The 23,439-nt window shown below is 42.5% G+C and overlaps 1 protein-coding gene and 1 long non-coding RNA gene across 2 annotated transcripts in view; one reads left to right on the forward strand and one right to left on the reverse strand.

The window, feature by feature from the left end:
* On the reverse strand, positions 1-19,390 carry LOC117513712. The gene is made up of 3 exons (XR_004561683.1): positions 19,379-19,390; positions 4,086-4,089; positions 1-1,306 (listed from the first exon to the last, which is right to left on the reverse strand). It is a non-coding gene; the product is annotated as an uncharacterized LOC117513712 (long non-coding RNA).
* hace1 (HECT domain and ankyrin repeat containing E3 ubiquitin protein ligase 1) overlaps positions 6,705-23,439 on the forward strand; it is a 205,808-nt gene continuing 189,073 nt past the window's right edge. The window contains exons 1-3 of the mRNA XM_034173953.1: positions 6,705-6,982; positions 16,878-16,932; positions 17,090-17,179. Of these exons, the coding sequence (XP_034029844.1) occupies positions 6,904-6,982; positions 16,878-16,932; positions 17,090-17,179 (224 nt within the window). The 5' untranslated portion in view covers positions 6,705-6,903. The remainder of the gene's footprint in view (positions 6,983-16,877; positions 16,933-17,089; positions 17,180-23,439) is intronic.

The raw sequence follows: 23,439 nt of genomic DNA on the forward strand, positions 1-23,439 counted from the left end.
TGTGCAGGTCATTCCACAGATTTGCTATGCCCGATCCATCTTGACGTTCAGTCATATGTGCTCAGATCATTTCAGTCAGATGGTGATCAGACCGCCGTCGGATAGGTGTCCCATCTTGACAGCGCCGAGAGAGTTTCGAACATGTTTGTCACACTCAGGCCACCGGCCGATTTGACCAACTGTGTTTTCCACCAACTGTGTGGACTTCCGCAGATGGCTGTCAGAACGTTTTGGACTGAAATTCGGATGTGCGGCCGTTCATAAGTCCAACGCCATTCTACGTGATTCCAGCTATGTGTGACGGGGGTATTTGGCTCAAATTAAAAATACAAGTTAAAGACTCAGCAATCAGATCTGCAGTCAACTTTAAAAAAGTGTATCCAAATGATCAGGACCGACCGATTTTTTTTGGCATCCAACGTCTTCAGCATCCTACAAACCTCAGAGACACACACAGTTTTTAAAATGAAATACACAGTCAAGTGGAGGACATCTTCCACCAGCAGGTTCACTATTTAGAGCTGTTTTGGGGGGGGAGGGGGGGAATCAAACAAGTGCCCTACTTTAATGAAATATTCTTTAATCTAACATGGGCAGCTCACTAGGAGATGTAGAAAACAATGGCACAACATTGCAAGGTAAAACTCTTTGTATATTGTGCCAAAAACTCTTGTGATATAATATCTGGGTTTTAGACATTGTTATTGTGTTTGTTTTATGTGACATGCGAGAATCTCAAGTGATTTGCTGTGAGCCGCGATTGCTTCTTGTTAATGTGTCATTCTGGGGGGAACTTGAAGTGTGCTCTCTTGACTCCACTTTATTGTCTTTGTGTTTGTTCTGTTTGTTCCAGAGTAAAAAATATAAGATGCTGAAATTCGGTTTGCATTTATGAAGTTCCACACAGGTTGAAGGTAGCAGGCACAGAATATTTGGAATGATTGTTTTAGAAAGTGTTCAGAGGCCTCACGCAGTGGTCTCTTAGAATGTTTATGAAAGGATTAATATTTACATTTTGGTAGTATAATAATTTGGTAGTATAACTGTTGTCGTGTGGTTCTTCTCCATGCTTTGATTGCAGCGTCTCTCTGGTGCACAAGCGATTATGAGATATCTCAATAGGCAAATACTCTAAATGCTTTTCTGCAGAAATGGGTTATCACTTTTCATTCAAACCAGACACCACCAGAGGCAGTCCGTCTGGGAAAATGTTACCAGGTCAGGTTGCCAGTTTATCTTTTTTGTGTATTCAAGTGTTCATGCAAATTATTTTGGGGTTATTTGTGCAGTTTTAGCCATTAATTTACTATTTATTAATTTTCACTGAGAATTTCCCTTTGCTACAGCACCTCGTGATTAATCGTAGTGTAACGGGATCACAAAGTCATGGTTCAGGTACGATTTTTTTAGTCATATATCATTTTTTTTGGATCAGCAAAAAAAAACAAAAGGCCCAAATATGTTGCCTTTCCATTAAAAACAAACAAACACAACAACAACAACACAAAACTTAAAGAATAATGAAAACAAGGAACTGCAAGGATTCCAAGTGTCCAATATGTAAATACAATTTTAAAGTACGTAATTGTTACATTAAATTGCAATATGAACAGGTCTACGGAATAAAAAAAATCCCTGGCAACACCATTAAAAAAGTAAGAAACAGTTTATAACTTCAAATTCTCTTTTCTAAAAGATTAGGTCTGCAGTAATAGTGTGAGAAAGGAACAATAATAACTTGATTTATATTTTGGTTTCAGAATAAAGACATACATTAATCCTCCTGAGCAGGACATCACTTGACAAAACCAGAAAAGTCCTTTTCCTTCTGGAGGTCAGTGGACTGAAGCCTACCCTCAGCTTCACCTTTGCAATGGAAATCACACTTGCACACACTCCTGTCCTCAACTACTAATATCTCTGAATGAATCTTTCATTGCTTGGAGCCCAACGTGCATCAAGGAAAAATCCAAACCGGCAGTGTATTGTACTGTATGTATAGTCTGTGGGTGGCACAGGCTCTGTTCATGTGAACACACAACTGCTTTTTCTGCGCTCACATTTTGATTTCACTGCAATTCTGCATCAAGATGTACGCAGTTATTGCTTAAAACAAGCCACCATGACAACAACTCTGTACGTCACACTGTATTCTAAAGTTTTACGTTAATCTGTGGCTCATGTGTGCCAAACCATGAGGAGTGGTCCATATGGAGCAAAACTGTGATCTATTACACCATGAGTAACTGTTTGGAGTGAAATGTTTGATGTGTTGGAGTGATTTCATTCATTCAATAAACATAAGTCATCACTGTCTGCACTTTACTTCTTCAGAACACTAACTTATGCACCACATTATTTGTTGGTAGATGTTCCTCCTGCAGAAGTGCATCATTGGTAAGCTCAGGTGGTCCCTGTTTCAAATCCAGTTTGGATCTTTGTTCTGGTTTCTAAATATATTTTGTTAGTATTCCACCTGCAGTCTAAAAACATATGGATTAGGTTAATTCTTTATTCTAAATTACTTGTAGGTATAAAGTTAACAGTGACTGTTTGTCATATGAATGACTCGTGATCTGTACAAGGGTGCACCCTTTCACCAAATGGAATAGGTTCTGGCCCCACCTACAACCCTCAAACATAAGTGGGTGGAGATGATGGCACGTTCATATTTCTCAGATTTCTCCATGTCCATATTTTCCATCTTCAAATTCCCTGTGTCTCCAATAACCCTCTGGGGTCCGAGGGCATTTTTTGGCCAGTTCACTCGCCTTGCATAAATATTTTATTATGGCTGTTAACAGCTCTCCCTGCATCCCACAATCAGGTTTTAAGTCTCTTTTATCAGGACAACCCTGTTCTTTCAATATATATGCTTTTGTTGTTTTATACAATAAAGGTTTACAATCAAAAATAACAAAGTAAAAAGTAAAGCGAAAAATAATTTTCCACACACATTTATTCAAAACACACAGCAATGTATAATAAACAACTGTTTTGACACTTTATAAAGGTAATTTGAGGACTTGTGTGAAAGACTGTACAACAAAAAGTTCAAATAATAAACACAAATACACATTTTGAACAATATACAAAACGGTCTATGCGTTTATGCTCCAGTCTGAGGAGCGGCCCCTCTCCCTCACCTCATTGATATGGTAAACGGTGCTTTACGCCAGAGGGAGAGAGCCAAAGAGTAATCCAGTAACATTCAAATGCAAACTAGTGGAGCAATCCTGATAGTTACACACTCTTTGTTTGAGCATGTGAGATTGTTATGCGAGGCTCTCCATCTGCTTTCACTTTTGCTGTGCGTAATGGTGCAGGGCGCATTGGAGGAGTTAGGGGGCTATTCAAATGGGTCACTCCTGAAAACAATCTTTGGTTTGTCATGTGAGGTAAATCTGCCCTACGACTGGATTTTGGAAAACCGTGTGATGGTGAACCCATTCCGATTGGACAGTCAAATTGCGCACGTCATCACACAGCTTCTATGAGGAGTACAAAGATGGCCGACGGTGGATCCAAAGTCTGCGGAGTTAACTTTTCAGCAAAAAAAAAGAGTAAGTTTCTATCTCATATCATTAAAAAGTTATTTATAATCTAGTAATGCTTACGATGGCGTCGGCCCCAGAGGGTTAACTACATCCTCAGAATTGAGCATCCTCACGTAGACACTCATAGGCGTGAACTTCCTCGGGGGGGGGGGGGGGGGGGGGGGGCATTTTGTTTGCTATGCAAGAGGTTCCATGTTAATGCCGTGATCTTACTTTTTTGGAAAGCAAAAATTCTCCATTCTTACAGGACTTCCTCAACTCATCAATACTGTGTGTAGATTCTCAGGTTCCACCTTGCTCAACAGCTGAGTGGGCAAGATATTCATCCGGTGGTTCAGCCTTCTGTTTCTGCTCATTTAAGCTCCAGCTTCACCTGGCTGCAGCTCCTCAGTTCTACACTGTTGCCTGTCATCATGTTCAGCATTTCCACTGGATCTCTTCAGGGGCTTCAACCATCATTTGTTGGATTTTTGCTCCACCAAACAGATATCAATGTATCATGCTCACTCAAACCGATATTTTTTGTACTTACCTGTTGTTTCCCCCATGTGACTATCCACCGTTTGTGCACAGGATCACAAATTTTTGACTGTGGCCCATTTCCATCTCACATTGCTGCAAACCCAAGTGGAAGGAGGGGAAAAACACGTGCGCACGCGCCCACACACACACACACACACACACACACCACACACCCACACACACACACACACACAAACACACACCACACACACACACACACACCAGGGGCCTCATGTACACAGCGTGCTTACGCACAAAAACCTGGCGTACACCCGTCTCCACGTCCATGTGCGAATATATCAAAAGTGACCCGAGCACGGAAATGTGTGTGTCACACAAAAATCCAGGCTGGTGTATGCACGTTTCTACAGCTATTGTTCCACTATGGACATGTAAAGGTGATGCTGGGAACCGTTAATAGTGTGAAAACAAGAAGTCATCAGAGTGATGTGTACATCAAAGACACAATGATGAACAATTAACACACTGATGTGTTTGCAATTATATGGGTGGACATAAAAGCACGCACAAAGTGATGCGTAAATGGCATTAACAATGTCTGCATTGTTAGAGGACCTTGCAAATGGTGCAATCCAATGTGAGCATGTACTCAGGGAACGCGGAGGTTTACTTGCAAATGACGATAATTGGCTCATAAACAGATTGTGATTACCAAGGCCAGTGTTACTGAAGGTGCGCACAGAACTGCGGTCGGCCCAGAGCGCAAACGGCGACAAGCCAGGGGTTGTCTGTGCCCACACAGGTAATGACCATGCTGGGCATCTTGGCATCAGGGACATCTAGCATGAGCTGGCTGATCGGTCAGGTGTGTGCCAGTCAACCTTGTGCCGAGCCATGACGGGAGTGACTCTTCATCCGGTGGCCGGGCACCAACAGTTTACTATTCACCTGGCTGCTGTCTCTCTCTGGCCGGTGTGTTTCGCTTTTTAATTTTCATTTTTTTGGAGAACACACAATGCTTCACAAACACGGTAACTGCAGAAAAAAAAAACAACAAAAAACACATCCCATGGCCATTTCTATTCTGCAAAATGTCAAGACTCTGGCCTGACCATGGTTGGGCGAATAGACCATTTGTGCCTTATTCAGCCGACAATCGCGCAAATAGACATTTTGCCACGGCTTTGCGTACCTGCGGCCACTGGGGAAATAGACTCGGCCAAATGCAATCATCCGAATCTCATCCAGTTACATGCCAACATTACAGCGCATTTTGCAGCAAGAGCCGGTTTCCCGAATGTAATCAGAACTATTAACTGCACACATGTTGCTATAAAGGCACCATCACATGATGAATTTGTTTCTGTTTATAGGAAACATTTTCATTCCATCAATGTTCAAATCATTTAACACACCAATGCGTTTGTAATTATGGATGATATAAAAATGTGCAAAGTGATGCATAAAATGGCACTAACAATGGCTGTGTTAAAATAGTTTATTTGTGTAATTGTTCCGAATGAAAACCAGCACGGACACATTTGTGCATGTGGGCATTCAAATACGAGGTCTATTAGATCCGACCTTATTATTTTTTAAAAAAAACAAATGGATTTGAATCACGTGTGATTGCGTCAGACAAGCTTGAACCCTCGTGCGCATGTGTGAGTTTTTTCATGCCTGTCGGTTGCGTCATTCGCATGTGAGCAGGCTTTGGGTGAGGTGTCCACCCTCCTGGCGGATTTTTATTGCGAATAAATGTCTGAACGATTTGGAGCTTTGCTGCATCAATTTTTTTCCAGAAACTGTGAGAGACCTCCAGGTGGACACCGTTCGGAAAATTAATATGGCTTTCAGGGACGATTTTATGGGGATTAAACAGATTACGGAGTGTTACTGACGCTTTAAGGACTGCCCACAACTCCTGAGAGCGCGGCGTGCTCCCAGCCCCCATTGACAGGCTGACACCCCGCTGAAACAACCAGATCATTTCCAACGTGAAGGCTTTGTTGATCCGGGACCTCATCTGACTTTCACAAAAAGGCAGAATGTGGACATCAGCACTTTTTCGGCACATTTCACCGTTACAGGAGATTTTTTTCATGGAAAGAAAAGCGGAGGGATGCGCCACAGAGCCGTTCATTATGTGGACAAAACCACCTCGGTGTTGGTCTCTCAGGACAGCTTTCAGGTGGATTTCAGACGGATTCCGGTTGCTTTCTAGTCATGTGAATATCCGATTGTGATTGTGCATGAGCTGGACATGCCAGAACATGTCCCGTGAGGCTTCATCACGGCGTTTCTTTGCGCCGAGCTCCTGTAACAGTGAAATGTGCCGTTCATTTTTAAATTGGACGCTGTCTTGATGTCATCTGACTAGCACAGGAATTGTGAAAAGACGTGGACATCAGCACTTTCCAGCACATTAAGACAGACGTGCGCAGGAGTTCTGCGCATCATTATACATTAAATTGCTTATTTAAATGGGGCTTGGCCAGGAAGGAGTTTAGTTTCACGCTCAAGTTCCACGTTCATGTACGCCAGATTCAGGATTTTGGCGTACGCCAAAGTCTAGTAGAAAGTCCACGCAACTGTTTGTACATGAGACCCAGGTGACCACAGAGTTTTTTTTTCCTTCCAGCCCAGATGGTGGCGGTAATGCAGCGTTGAGCTGGATGCCAACCGCCGATATTTGGAACGAAGAAGAAAAACAAAATCAGGAAGTGTTGGACTCGTGTGGTCAGGAAAATGTCTGTTTATACTATAATTAGAGCAGTTTTCTTTATTTTAGCGTTAAAATACGTGTAGCACGTCCTTTTCAGCCACAACTTTTAACTGTGTGCTGCCGGTAGACTGCTCACCTATGATGGAACGAGCGATGGAGCAACTGAACCGTCTGACTCGATCCCTGCGCCGTGCGCGCACCGTGGAACTACCCGAAGGTGGGAAATAATATAAATAACAACAACATAATAATAATAAATGAAGGCAAAGCCTTTGACCGAGCAGCGTTTTTCTCTATTGAAAAATATTTAAGTTGTTTGAAATACTGTAAAATTGAAGTCAATTGGGCAATATTATTTTAATAATTTTCTTCAGGGATTGATGGTTTCATTTAAAAAAAAAGTGATGTTTACACAACAAAAGATATTTATTCTCCTGACTTATGTGGCACTGATAACATGTATAACGTATTAAATTGCAAGTATAAATATACTGAGAGATATTTAATGACTATCATAAAACATTTTAATTCAGTGAAACTAGATACTTATGCTATGTACAATAGAAGAAATCGCTGTTATTTACTTCTGCCTTTCCGCGCATGCGCACACAGACGGTAACTCCAGACTCCAAGCAGATGTGATGAGAAAACGCATGGGAAGATGACTTCAGACTACATGTCAACTCTTGATCCTGAAGATTGAAAGCGATATTGTGAGAAATTAAATCTTGTAGATGACGACCATGAAGGATTTCAAGTTTTTGGAGGCATACAATTATTTTATCAGTGGGCATGTGAGGGGTCGCTGTTATCAGCCTGTTGATGCAGACCTTAACGTCTGTCTGAGCTCTTTCTGCTGTCTGGTTCCGTCTCTGTGGGCTGAGTGCAGCAGCAGGATGGGCTCTGAAGTTGACACACTCGTGCACAGTCCGGCCGGTGTGCGCAGTTCTGTGTGTGCATCCATTGAAAAAGTGATGGAGAAAAAACATTGAACCAAAGGTTTCTCTTTGACCAATAAAAAAAAAAAGCCACCACAAGGGCAGCTTTAATTATATACACCTACACGTTACATACACGACTTCTCACACTGACAGATCAGCGCTGTGCATAAAAACACATCACATCCAGATGCATGACAATCTGTTTGAAAGATTTTCACTTTGCAAGTATTTACTCTCAAGGTTCGGATTTGGTTTGGCTCAGAATTGTGTCCAGTACAGGTGGTAGTTGGGATCACATGAGCTCACACTGTGTTCAAACTCATCACATTAAAAACAAATCTCCCCGTCTGTATTTTTTTCTTTTGGTTTTCTTTGTGCAGCTCCACATTTAGGCGATAATCGTGACTGAAATTATTATGAGGGCTGCAAACTAACAACGATCTGATTTTCAGTTAATTTTGAAATCAAACACAATTTAACACACGCAAAAGAGCGATTTTGCAGACAAATGGATGAACACAAAGTGACTGTAAGCCGCGGAATAAATAAAACCAACGAGAAGAAACATAGAGGCGACTGCCCAAGAACCCATGGTTCAGTTCTAGCTGGTCTGGTGACTTTCAGGTTGTTAAAATGTATAAATGTATGAATACACACACAAAATCAGCCCGTCTATGAATACATGGGCTGATTTTGTGTTTGTGGATCTTTTTTTGGGGGTGAAGTCATGTGATCCACACAGGTGTATGTATTCAATGTGCGGGTGTATATAATTAAAGCGGCCGCCTCATTGGGGTTTTTTGTTTGTTGTTTTTGTTTTGTCACAGAGAAACCTATGGAGCTCACTTTGGGACATGGTGGTTAATTTTTTTTTGGCCCAGATTATTGTGTTCCCTCGCAATATTATTGCGTTCCCTTGCAGTAACTTTTGAGTCCATATTTCCAGCCTGGCGGCACACAGGTTCATTGCTTTGTTTGGATGGATTGCACATCATGGATAACCAGAACTTGATTAAGTTTTACTTTAACTTGGGGCTCAAATACAATATATACTGGAGGCTTTGATATGATATGATGTACTAGAAGATGCTGTATGCTTTTTGGGGGGAACTCAGAGGCTTTGGAAGCCTGCATGGCTACCGAGTTATAGGTGTTGCTACTTACTATCACTGGTGATAATAATAAACTATTTCATGCAGAGTCTTTACAGCTGTGCAAATTGTAGCAACTAACTCCCTCATCTCACGGGATCCCATTTTCTTGTGAATCATGTTGCTGTTGCTGTGTGTGCGCACGCATATGGGTGATTCTTTAACTATGGGCACTATTGGCCTTGTAAATGTAATTTCCACCACACCATTGCCTTACAATATAAAGCGCCTTGGGGCAACTGTTTGCTGTGATTTGGCGCTATATACATGTGCTCTGATGTCACTGTTTATCTCCATAGAAACTACCCAAACAATCTTTCATACAAACTGTTTAAAGGAACATTACAGTGTTGTGGTGGAAATTACGGCAATAGTGTGGGACAACTACATTTTGTTTAAAAAAAATCACAACAGTTGTATGACATTGAATACCCCAATTATGTTTTGATTATTTTACTGATATTTTATTCTGAGATATTTTAAAACATTAGAAAAAAACGTTTCTTTACCATTCATTTTTATCATTGAAGATCAAAAGTCTGGGTATGGGACAAGCACAAAACGGCAATATTTGCATATAATGATGCTGAAAAAAGGTGAAAAAGTCATCATAGACTACTAGAATAAATTTCTTAACACACTTTCATTGTAAATAACTATAAACGTGTGAAATTTCCCCTTTTTCTCTGTTTTTCATACAATATGATCAAAGGACATAATAAGTGCCCGTAGTCTAAGAATCACCCATATACGCGTTCGGTCTCCCCCACCTGATTCCATTCACTGTGTGCTCTGATAGGCATGAGCTTTAATATATTAGGTTATTGCGAGGGAACGCAATAATATTGTGAGGGTACGCAAAAGTATTGCGATGGAACGTAATAATCTAGGCCCAAAAAATTAACCACCATGTCCCTAGGCGGGTTCTGTAGAAAGCTTTTGGCTCGTTGTTTTTTCTCCATTTTTTTCAGCCTTGCACAAACGCAGAACTGCATTTAATGACTGTAACACAGATGAACTGCAGCCTGATGCACGATGTGCACACCAGATTCTAAGGATGTGTCTTTTTTGGACCGCATTTAAAAAGTTTCTCAACTTCAAAGCACGTTCTGTTGCTGCATGTGTGTTGCAGCCATATAATAAATACTATTTTTTTTATATATTTCATATTGTTTTTAAAAATCAGTTTTATTCTCAATTTTTTAAAATGATAGGATTCCTATTAAACAGGCTATTGGAAGAGACTCAAACAAAATTAAACAGAACATTTAGAATATTTGAAACACAGTACAACACCTCCTGAACACAGTTTATTTAAACTTGAACTCACAGCAAATATTAAGCAAATATTAAATTCGGATCAGGGAGACAGACACCCTCTCTACTTTTAAGATTAGGCTTAAAACTTTCCTTTTTGCTAAAGCTTATAGTTAGGGCTGGATCATGTGACCCTGAACCATCCCTTAGTTATGCTGCTATAGACTTAGACTGCTGGGGGGTTCCCATGATGCACTGAGTGTTTCTTTCTCTTTTTGCTCTGTATGCACCACTCTGCATTTAATCAGTAGTGACTGATCTCTGCTTTCTTCCACAGCATGTCTTTTTCCTGATTCTCTCCCCTCAGCCCCAACCAGTCCCAGCAGAAGACTGCCCCTCCCTGAGCCTGGTTCTGCTGGAGGTTTCTTCCTGTTAAAAGGGAGTTTTTCCTTCCCACTGTCGCCATGTGCTTGCTCATAGGGGGTCGTTTTGACTGTTGGGGTTTTTCTGTAATTATTGTATGGCTTTTGCCTTACAATATAAAGCACCTTGGGGCAGCTGTTTGTTGTGATTTGGCGCTATATAAATAAAATTGATTTGATTTGATTAAAGGATTGGACTGATGTGTTTTTCGCACGGACCTCGCTTTGCTCGGTCTGTACTAACAACATGTCGGTCTGATTTCCCCGTACAGACTGAGCAAGTGAGGTTAATAATTCGTTTATTATATTATTATATGGCTATTTTTTAATATATATATATATATATATATATATATATTATTAAACACACAAACTTACAGTATCGCCCAAATATGAAAGCTGCTGACGGCTTGTAGGTCAGCTTGTTTGCTTCACCTCCATGAACAACTTACTAACAGATGATCTGGTCGTTAGCTGGTAAGCTTTCAATTTGTGTGTTTTTTTCAGATGCTGTTTAGATATTTATGGAGTACCTTCATGTCCGACTTGCTTTTTCTAATTGTGTTTTTAGCTTCTGGTTTGTAAATAAAATACTCGTTTTGGACTGATTGTCATGGAAATCGATATGGGAAACTATCTGACTGGTAATCAGCCAATCAGAGTGCGTGTATCGTCACAGCCATATAATAAAAGATTTTCTTCAGCTTATGTACTTATTGTAACATTGTACAAATAGTGGGAAGTTTGTTTGTGTTAGCAAAAAATAGATTTTAGTAGAGCCAGACCGATACGGATTTTTTTTAGGTCGATACCGATAATGATATTTGGATCAAAAAATGGCGATAATCGGTATTTTTTTTTTTTTAATGAATAAAATGTTCTTTTTTTCTTGTTTCGTTTGGGTTTGTTGTCCTTCGTTACTACCGTGTGACTGGGCCTTTAGGGGTCACCACAGCAGATCAATCATTTCTATCTCACCCCTCCTCTGTATCTTCTTCTGTCACACCAATCACCTGCATGTCCTCCCTCAGCACACCCATAAACCTCCTCCTTGGCCTCCCTCTTCTCCTCTTGCCTGGTGACTCTATGCTTAGCATCCTTCTCCCTATATACCCTGGGTCTCTCCTTTGCACATGTCCAAACCATCTCAGTCTCACAATCCACCTGAGCTGTCCCTCTGATATGGTAATTCCTACTCCTCTCCTTTCTTGTCACTCCCAAAGAGAATCGTAACATCTTCAGCTCTGCCACCTCCAGCTCTGTCTCCTGTTTTTTTTGTTAGCACCACAATCTCTAAGACATACAACATAGCTGGTCTCGCCCCGTCGCTTTTGCTAATATTCTTCGGTCACAAATCACTCCTGCCACCTTTCTCCACCCACTCCACCCTGCCTACACTCTCATCTTCACCTCTGTACTACACTCTTCATTACTTTGCACAGTTGATCCCAATTATTTATTTTTTCAAGATGGCGCCGCTGATGCAGCTGCCTGTTATTTCAGCTCTGCTCCCTCTTTTCCTACTTTCGCTATTTTTAATACTTTTTAATAGTGCTTATTTGTCTTTATTTGCAATGGGTGGTACTCTGTGCAAGTATGCACATGGGAAACCCACTTTTGTTACTCTTGTGTTTATTTTCATGCTGCTTTCTGCACTATTTGAGGCAGCGCGGGGAAATCCATTTGTCTCCAGCTCCAGACGTCCCATTGTTTATAGCCAGGATCAGCTGCTTGGACTAAAAGACTCAATGTACAGTGGGCTGGGTCCCCGCTATGCTTGGCACCTGGACATACCTGCAGACATACGTAAGAGACATACGGCTGCAGGGGTGGCCGGACGAAGCGAAGAAGGACTTATATACCGTCTGTGGTCATGGGGAATGTAAGGTCTCTCCGCAACAAGACCGAGGAGCTAGCAGTGCTAAACCATTTCCAGAGGCTGTATAAGGCCTGCAGTCTCATGTGCTTCATGGAGACGTGGTTGGATGAACATGTACCAAAACTCTTATGGTGAAGACATCAACGGCCTGACCCAGTGTGTCACTGACTACATGAACTTCTGTGTGGAGAGCACTGTGCTCACCTGGAGGGTATGGCGCTTTCCGAACAACCACCCCTGGGTGACCCCCGAGCTGAAGGTCCTGATGATCCAGAAGAAGAGGGCTTTCAAGTCGGGAGACAGAGAGGAGCAGCGTAGAGTCCAACAGGAGCTCCAGTGGATGATCCGTACAGCCAAGAAGGTGTATGGAGGGAAAATGGGGGAGCAGCTGGCCAGGAACAACGTCAGAGACGTGTGGAGATGCCTCAAGACCGCTGCCGGATTTGGGCAGAGTACCAGCAGGACTGCATATGGAGATTCTCGGTTCGCAGAGGAGCTAAACAGCTACTTTAACTGTTTTGACTTCTCCACACCTGCCCTCCTGCCTGCTCCCGGCCTTCCACACGTCTCCAGCAGCCAGCCCTCCAGTCCTTCCGACCCCCCACCTTCTACCCCCCGGTCACCCCCACTGCACCCCAGACCTTGTCCCTCCTCCCCCGGGACTGTATTCAGCACCAGGCCACCTCAGCTCACACTTCAGCTCCCCCCTCCCTCCCCCTCACTGTAACTCCAACTGAGGTGAGAGGCCAGCTCCTGCGGCTGAAGCAGAGGAAAGCAGCAGGACCTGATGGGATCTCCCGGAAGCTGCTGAGGACCTGTGCAGATGAGCTCTGTGAGGTCCTCAGCCTCATCTTCAACATGAGCCTCAGACTGGGGGTGGTCCCCACCCTATGGAAGACCTCCTGTGTGGTCCCAGTTCCCAAAACACCGCATGCCAAGGAACCAGCTGACTACATGGAACGGCTCATCCTGTCTCACCTCCGCACCGTGGTGAGCGACATCCTGGACCCACTGCAGTTCGCCTACAGGCCCAACATTAGGGTAGATGATGCTTATCTACCTGCTGCAGCGAGTGCTCACCCACCTGGAGACCGCCGGGAGTGCTGTGAGAGTCATGTTCTTTGATTTCTCCAGCACTTTCACCACCATCAGAGCGGCGCTGCTGCGGGGGAAGCTGGAGGACGCAGGTGTGGATGGACATCTCGCCACCTGGACCATCAACTACCTCACTGACCGCCCACAGTACGTGTGGCTGCATGGCTGTCAGTCTGAGGTGGTAAGGTGCAGCACCGGAGCCCCCCAGCGCACAGTCCTCTCGCCTTTCCTCTTCACCCTCTACACCTTGGACTTCACCTACAACACGGACAGCTGCCACCTCCAGAAGTTCTCTGATGGACTCCGCCATTGTGGGTCACGTGTCTGAGTGGAACGAGCTGGGTACCGGTCGGTCATCACAGACTTCATGGACTGGTGTGAGCGCAACCACTTGTGTCTCAACACCAGTAAGATGAAGGAGATGGTGATCGACTTCAGGAGGAAACCACCACCTCACCCACCGTGAACATCGAGGGGGAGGACATAAAGACTGTGGACAGTTTCAAATACCTGGGTGTTCACCTCAACAGCAAACTGGACTGGACTCACAACACCGACGCCCTGTACAAAAAAGGTCAGATTCGCCTCCACCTCCCGAGGAGACTGAGATCCTTTGGAGTGAGCAGGCCTCTGCTTAAGACCTTCTACGACTCTGTTGTGGCCTCTGCTCTCCTCTATGCTGTCGTCTGTTGGCTCCCGGGCAGCACAGAGCGGGAAGAAAGAGACTGAATAAGCTGGTCAGGAAGTCCAGCTCTGTCCTGGGCTGTCCTCTGGAGTCTCTGGAGGAGGTGGCTGAGAGGTGGGTGTTAACCATGTTGAGATCCAATCATGAGCAACTCCTCTCACCCTCTGCACCGGAGCTGAGCAGCTCGTTCAGTGACAGACTGAGGCACCCTCAATGCAAGAAGGAACGATACCGCAGGTCATTCTTCCCTGCCGCTGTCAGACTGTACAATAACACTGTGAAATAACCACATGCAATAATATGTCCACAAATCACGTGCAATATTAATATGTCCACAAATCATGTGCAATAGCAACCCGTTTACAATCCCTGCACTAATGTCACCTTACCACACCTAAACTCCATCTCACATATTGTAAATAAGATGCTTCTACTTTTTTCAGCTCCAATCATGTTTATATATGCATATGCACTTACATATATGTGTGTGTGTGTATATATATTATATGTTGTATATATATATGTATATATATATATATAGTATATAATATATATATATATATATATATACACATGCATATTCTCCACTCAGATTGCAATAGCCAATCACAGATTAGCCTTTCTGTCCATCATTTACCTGTATTTTGGCATGCTTGGCGGCAGAAAGTTATGTTGGATCCAAAAGGTTCCAAAAAGGCTAGGACCAAAAGTTATATTGGATCGGGTCCCACTGACCAATAGCGTTAGAGCTTACTGCCAACAGCTAGCCAATCAGAGCACGGCATACAAAGGTCTGAATCAATCATATAATGTTCACAAGAAAATAAATTGATCTAATTTACTTGATTCTTTGTTGTTTGCTTAATTTGGGAGGGGGTGGAGAACATAACAATTTATGGATGGCAAGTCGTCCAACACAGAGAAATATTGGATTCAGAAAAGTTATATTGGACTTGGCTACGGCTCGTCCAATAACTTTTCTTCATCCAATATTTCTCTATGTTGGACTCCTTATCATCCATTATTTGTATAATGTATATGTATATCTGTATAGGTATGTGTGTGCATGTGTATATGCGTATATGTATGTATGTGGGTGTATATATATATATATTCTATTTCTATTTCTACCTCATTTTCTTATGTCCTGTACTGTTACACATATTATTATTATTGCTTATCCTTGCACACGCTGTTTGACGAATATTTTCCTCTACTTGCACCCATCTTGTGTGTTTTTTAAGAGCTGACGTAACATGTGAATTTCTCCTCTGTGAGATCAATAAAGTTTTATCTTATCTTATTTAAGCTCATCAACTTTCACAACTTCTACTCCTTGAAACTGCGTTATTCCGCTGGGCTCGCTCTCATTCACACACATGTACTCAGGCTTGCTCCTACTGACTATCTTTCTCTTTCTCTCCAGAGCATATTTCCACCTCTCCAGGCTAGACTCAACCTGTTCTCTACTCTCACTACAGATCACAATGTCATCTGCAAACATCACAGTCCCCAAACACACAGTGCAACTCCTTCTGCACATCTTTATACTTCTCTGTCAACACTATCACTGCATCTGTGTGCTTTTCAACATGAAACACAGATCTTCACCTGTTTTCTAAGCCTAGCTTCTACTACTCTTCCACATAACTACATGCTGTGGCTGATCAGCTTTATGCCTCTGTACTTACCGCAGTTCTGCACATCACCCTTGTTCTTAAAAATCAGAACCAGCACCCCTCAATTATAGGCATCCTCTCCTTTTCCACTGCGTTGTCCCATGATCTCTTCAGGAAAAGAATCAGCTGCTGTAGGTGGAGAATGCCCTGTCTTGGCTTCTCTGGCTGCAACGTAGAAAGGGGGTGGAGCTGATCACCAGCTGGGTCCCTTCAAACTTTGGATGCGAAGTATTGGTGCATTTTCTGAGCCCTAACTCTGGCACTTGGATAAATACTTTGTGCTGGGGTAAGAGGTTTGTTCATCAGATTTCCTGCCACAGAATAATACAAAATTCACCATTTTCTGGGGGTGTTATAAACCATCCTGGACAGCTGAGGGGCGTGACATCTGCCAGGCCCTGCCCCAGTACCTGTGGAAATTTTCTCACAGCTGAAAGCTGTTGGTTTTGTAAGAAAGACACTGGAGGGCAGTGCCCCAAAAATTTCGTAAGTGATTCTAAGGGTGTCAGACCATGATGCCTGTTGTCAAAGGCCACATTCTAGAATGTACTGTTGTGAATATGGCAGTTTGGTGGGCTTCAAAAGCGGATTTTTACCGATTTCCTTTGTGAAACTGCAAAGAATTCAGCTTGAACATGATTGCGTTTGGATGTGTGTGTAGGATGAGCCTGATTTGAAAAACAGGTCTGAACACTATCCAACTAAAAAGCAATTGGGATTGAATTTGGCTCGAGCCAAAGTACCAGCCACAGTCTGAACGGGGCTTAAGGGAAACAGGAAGAACACAGATTGCCCAGGAAACATGACAAATGACATGAAAAGTGGAAACATGAGGGAAAGTTTCAGAAAGTGAAATAATAACCAAATGCAGGAAGTTAAAGCCAAAAGGAAGCTGCGCACGGACCTGTGGGTCCATGACAATTGGTATCTAAATGGATTGAATCTGGTAACCTTTTTAGATTACATTAATTTTGAATATTTGCTTTTCTTCTCCCTCCACAAGACAATGAGACTGCTGTGTATACTCTGATGCCAATGGTCATGGCTGACCAGCACAGGTATGAGTCCTAATACTTTAGGATGTAGTATTCACAAAGGCCTTGAGATTTCATGAATTCATTGTGATATCACTTTCCCTGGTTTTCCCAATTTCTTCTGCACCATTGTGAAGCTTTAGTGAGCAAAATGATGTCATTGTTTTCTTTTTCCTAAAAGGTCAGTGTCAGAGTTGCTGCTGAACTCCAAGTTTGATGTGAATTATGCATTTGGACGCGTGAAGAGGAGTCTCCTACACATTGCTGCCAAGTAAGACATGTCATGGTGAAGTCCGAGTGGATTATGTTATTGTTTGATTGTTGATGATTTAGTATCGGATAGGGCAGGGCTGTGAAAACTCTGTGGATCGGAGGAATTCCACAGATTTCATCATGGGGGTGGAGGTGGGGGGGTGTTAGTGTTGTACTCTGTAATTGTGATCGTCACTGAGTTTTTAAAATGCCTATCACTAAACGTTCTTTTTTTTACGACATTGTGCAAGTTTTATGAGTCAGCGGACACGGATCTGTGTGTTACAGATACAAATCTGTGTCGTCAGACCCGCGGAAGTCAGTGGAGAAAAATGCCTCACTCAAAGCGTGGCTGTTGCGACAGTTGTCGTAAGGCGGACTGGGTGGTTGCTACGGTGATGCTGTGTGGCTGCTCCAAGCTAAACGTAGCATGTGGACATCACATACTTTAAGAGCCATCAAGTTTTTAAAAGAAAAACAGCATTAACATCACTACATAAAACCCTTTGTATATTGTGCCTAAAACTCTCATGAATATATGATCTACAGTGAGGAAAATAAGTATTTGAACACCCTGCGATTTTGCAAGTTCTACCACTTAGAATTCATGGAGGGGTCTGAAATTTTCATCTTAGGTGCATGTCCACTGTGAGAGACATAATCTAAAAAAAATCCCGAAATCACAATGTATGATTTTTTTAATAATTTATTTGTCACTGCTGCAAATAAGTATTGAACACCTGTGAAAATCAGTGTTAATATTTGGTACAGTAGCCTTTGTCTGCCATTACACAGGTCAAACGTTTACTGTAGTTTTTCACCTGGTTTGCACACTCTGCAGCTGGGATTTTGGTCCACTCCTCCATACAGATCTTCTCTAGGTCTTTCAGGTTTGGAGTTTCAGCTCCCTCCAAAGATTTTCCATTGGGTTCACGTCTGGAGACTGGCCAGGCCACTCCAGGACCTTGAAATGCTTCTTACGCAGCCCCTCCTTAGTTGCCCTGGCTGTGTGTTTGGGTCGTTGTCATGCTGGAAGACCCAGCCATGACACCATCTTCAGTGCTCTTACTGAGGGAAGGAGGTTGCCAAAATCTCGCAATACATGACCCCATCCATCCTCCCTTCAATACGGTGCAGTCGTCCTGTCCCCTTTGCAGAAGCACACTCCCAGAGTATGATGTTTCCACCCTCGTGCTTCATGGTTGGAATGGTTTTCTTGGGGTTGTTCTCATCCTCTAAACATGGTAAGTGGAGTTGATTCCAAAAAGCTCTATTCTGGTCTCATCTGACCACGTGACCTTCTCCCATGCCTCCTCTCTGATCATCCAGATGGTCACTGGTGAACTTCAATCAGGCCTGGACATGTGCTGGCTTGAGCAGGGGACCTTGCTGCCCTGCAGGATTTTAAACCATGACAGCATCATGTGTTACTAATGTAATCTTTGTGACTGTGGTCCCAGCTCTCTTCAGGTCATTGACTAGGTCCTCCTGTGTAGTTCTGAGCTTTCTCGGAATCATCCTTACCCCACAAAGTAAGATCTTGCATGGAATCCCAGACCGAGGCAGATTGACAGTCATCTTGTTTCTTCCTTTTCTAATAAATAATTATAACAGTTGTTGTCTTCTACCAAGTTGCTTGCCTGTTGTTCTGTAGTCCATCCCAGCCTTGTGCAGGTCTACAGTTTTGTCCCTGGTGTCCTTAGACAGCTCTTTGGTCTTGGCTGTGGTGGACAGGTTGGAGTGTGATTGATTGAGTGCGTGAACAGGTGTCTTTTTGTACAGGTAACAAGTTCAAACAGGTGCAGTTAATACAGGTAAAGAGTGCAGAATAAGAGGGTTTCTTAAAGAAAAACCAACAGCTCTGTGTGAGCCAGAATTCTTGCTGGTTGGTAGGTGTTCAAATACTTATTTGCAGCAGTAACATACAAATAAATTATTAAAAAAAATCATACATTGTGATTTCTGGATTTTTCATTTTAGATTATGTCTCTCACAGTGGACATGCACCTAAGATGAAAAATTCAGACCCCTCCATGATTTCTAAGTGAGAGAACTTGCAAAATTGCAGGGTGTTCAATTACTTATTTTCCTCACTGTAGTTTTCTGGACGTTGTAATTATGTTTGTTTTATGTAAACATCCGAGATGCTCAGGTTGTTTCACTGTTATTTACAGAGGGGAATCACTGTGAGCTGCGATCCCTACTTTTTTTTTTATACATTTTGAACATTGCGGCTTCAACAATAATGTGGCTAATTTATGGATTTTTACAGCCTTTCATGTCATTTACTCATAAAAAGAAATATGTCCAGCAATGCTGTCCATTGATTGGCTGAAAGCCACAGTCCTCATGCGGAGTAAATTCACACAAAGAGTAAATAATAACGTCTTACCTGTTTCAATGGAATTCATCATCACATGATCCTGGAGAAAAATGATCCACATACAGCCTCCTGAGTTTGGAAAACAACTTCTGAAAATACTTTAATTCCTTGTCGTGGCTGAAAAAATGTTCCTCTGTGACTTCGGCACTTTGTGCCAGTTGCTCCACTACAGATGTAATCCGTTTGTGGAATGTCTGTGTAGCTACATTCGGATCCTCCACTCGCCTTCACTAGCCACACTTTTGCGTGTGTCACTGCGCCTTGTTAATGACTGTTAGCACAGGAAATGGGCTACTCTGTCTGCATGCGATGAAATTATCCCATGATCCACAAAGAAAAAATAAAAAATGTTAAAATGACTCAGTTTTACCTCCGTGTGGAGCGGAGATGCCGCACAACACTGTGTGTGCGTGTGCGCAATACCGTGTGTGCGCGGCACTGTGCTCACCAATATTACGTGTTCCAGCTTTGTTGGAAAAAAAACATTTATATATAGTGTTGAGAGTGAAAGGCTGTTTAGCTCATTGTCACACATTGTAGATAAAAACAGAAACGGGCTCACAGCTGATATCACAGAGAAGTTTCTTTTCATCAAAAAGATTCTGCCCCTCACATTTTCAAAACAGGCTTAGTGCTCACAGACATAAGTAAAGTTAGTAATGGACAATTTCAATTTTGTTACTGATGTTGTATATTTTGTAGTGCTGAAGTCCACAGGTTACATTTAAGTGAGATGTCTGACAGTGTCATGTTTTTAAGAAACACATGGTTAATGTTAAAGCACAATTTGTTGTAGTCAAAAACTGATGCTACATGATTTAAGTGAATTATTTGTCAATAAAAACAAAGCTAGTGATATTGGTAGCAGTTACAGTCAAAAAGTAAGGAACAAGTGATGAATAAAACATTTTCAAAGTCATCATAAAACAGTAATGGTATCATTAAATATTCGTATCGTTACTCGATATCGATGAGTACCAAAATGTATGCACTTGTACTTGTGGTCAGTCTGGAAAAAAGTGGTATTGGTGAATCCCTACATTTAAACGAGACATGCATTTTAATTCCAACACTACATTTAAGAACTATTTAGTTAAAGTTAATACTTTAGTTACCACTTTTTTCCTCAAATTTTCAATATTCAACATTTACAGTGTTCTCCAGACAGAATGTAACTGTGTACTTTCTGTAGATGTAATTGTTGCATTTCACACAGCCAAAGTACTGGTTGTCTTTTCTTTTTCTTCATGAAATTTTGTGACTTTGCCCATCTAAGGTCATAAACTAGTGTGTAAAATCTGGGCGCTTTGATATGTAGTGGAGTGTCTGTGCAGAGTTTGTATACAAAGATGATATTGCGGGACATTTTGACACAGACACTTTAATGTGAGCTGTTCAGATCCAAAACAAACATGTCTCTTTGATGTGCTCAGAGGTGCATCTATGTGCATTGTGCTCATTACAAGAATTGCTGCATTCCTTGGTTTTCATTTGATGAAGAGACAATGGCAGACTCATCCTCTGAATCCTCACCGTAGGATAATTGACAATCTGGATCGTCAATAAAGCCCCTTTCACACCGGGGCTGCTCCCAGTTGCTCCTTGTGGCGTCATGATGATGCAGGAATTTCTGCGTCAGGTGCACGCAGCAGGGGGCAGAGAGGAGGTGAGAACGCAGCCTGCAGGTTCTCTGCACAGAGAAGTCAGAGTGCACAGTTTGGCTGCAGACAGACTGTGCACTCTGACTTCTGTTCTACTTATCCTGAGCTGCAGGGCTGTGCTCTGAGTTCAGTTATAGTTTATCTTTCCTCCCTTGACCATGAGATGCACGCTCGCACGGACCGTCCTTAAGCAAATGTGGAGATGTCTGGAGTTCTACTTGATGTTGACATGTCCTGGACTTATGTCCTTTTTTAACTGTGATGAGAGTCTGAGCAGAGAAAGGAACTAACTGCCTGCAGACAATTTTTTTTTCTTTTTTCCTCCTTTGACCATGAGATGCATGCACGAACGGACCGTCAAGCACATGTGGAGATGTCTGGAGTTTTACTTGATGTTGACATGTCCTGTCTCAGGACTTATGTCCTTTTTTGTCCTTTTTTTAACTGTGATGTGAGAGTTTGAGAACAAGGAACTAATGCCTGCAGCCAGATTTTTTTTCTTTTAATTGTTCACGTGCGCGCGTGAACGAACGTCCATGAGTGGACTAGAGATGTCCAGATATTTCTGGCAATCAGTCTGCATTTTTTTCTTCAGCGTGTAGTTTTTACTGCATTAAGTACATGGTATAAAAACAATCAACACAGCAGGAATCATAAATTGGCTTCGAGTCACACCGGGTAACGCCTCTTTGCCCCGAATTACGCCTCTTTGCCCCGACTTGCACTGGAACCACTTCCTTTCTGCGTCGAGCACAGGACGCCAAAAAATTAAACAGGTTTAATTTTTCGGCGCACGACTTGCTTCCCCTTTGCGCCCTCACACTGTTGTGGCACCGAGCTGCATCGTCTTGGCACTGAGTTGCTTCCACGCGGCGTCGTCATAATGATGCACGGTGCAACTGGGAGCAACCGGGAGCACCCCCGGTGTGAAAGGGGCTTAACATTGTCCTCAGTCTCTGAAAGATCCTCTGTCTCTGAAATCTCTTCCTCTGCATCACTATTCCACTTCAAAATCTGTGATAAAGTTTCTTCAGCTGTAAACCTTCTGGAGCTCATTTTTGGTGTGTTTGTCAAAGAGATGACATGAGAACAGTGACAAGGACAAGGGAGAGAAAGTTCCTCCTCTAGACACACCGGCGTCTTTAAGGTAATCAAAGGACAAATGATGGGGAAATCAAAATAAAGTACATAAAAGAGACATGTTTATTTTGGACAACATAATGCAAGGATTAGGTCAGGATCTAGAAAGATAAGCAGTGATTTGCCGAGAGCTATCACCTCTAACTTTACATGAAATGAAAAAGTGAATAAATTAATTTACTACCTTTTCAATATACGCAATATTTGTATTTTTAAATAGAAATTGGCAAAAGCCAAAGAAAAGATGAACGCAGGCAGGAACTGACAAACATCTGTAGGTAAGATGGCCAGGAATTTGAAAAGAAAGATTATCAATCACCCCAAAGCTCCTGCCAAAACTAGGAAAGCTCAGGAGTGAAGGGTTAACAAGTTGATGCATTAATGTGCCATAAATACTTCTATTGTTCCATTTGAATTAACAATGAGAATTATTTTGAGTTTTGTCATTTCCCTTATTGTGTACTTTTCTGAGCCACAGTGTATTTTTGGATTAAAGACGGGTAAGTAAAGTTATGTGAAAAGACTGGGGTCCAAAAATTGACCTTACCAAATTTTGGTGGGTAAATAGACTTGCAAATGCACCGGAATGCATCTAGATAGATAGATAGATGAGATTTATTGCCATTGTCATTACACAAGTGCAGCAACAACGAAATTACATCTACACTCCAATTACCACAGACAGAATACAGCAATTAATCCACAATTATTACTTGTTTACGCTAATAATGGCACACATCAGAATTGAAGACAACACATATACATTTGACATTGTTTATGTGCACTAAACTTTGAAACAGTCCGTTCGTTATCCGAATTGAGGAAATGTGAGTGTTTGTGTGTGTGTGTGGGGGGGGTGCAGCAACATGTGGTCACGCAGACGCCAGCTTGGGGGGGGGGAACGGGGAGCTGCAGCAGCTAAAGCTGCCCTGCACCCTGGAGGGGGAAGGGAGTGGCGTGACCGGGGGCCGGGATGGGGACAGGAACACAAAGGAGGGGGTAGGGGGGTGGGAGCATGCGTATCAGTCTCTGTCCATGTGTGAGTGGCAAATGAGTTAAGTGTATAGGGCCTGTCGCAGTGGCGTATTCATAGAG

This window comes from Thalassophryne amazonica, chromosome 7 (genome assembly GCF_902500255.1).
Source record: "Thalassophryne amazonica chromosome 7, fThaAma1.1, whole genome shotgun sequence".
Lineage (NCBI taxonomy): Eukaryota > Metazoa > Chordata > Actinopteri > Batrachoidiformes > Batrachoididae > Thalassophryne > Thalassophryne amazonica.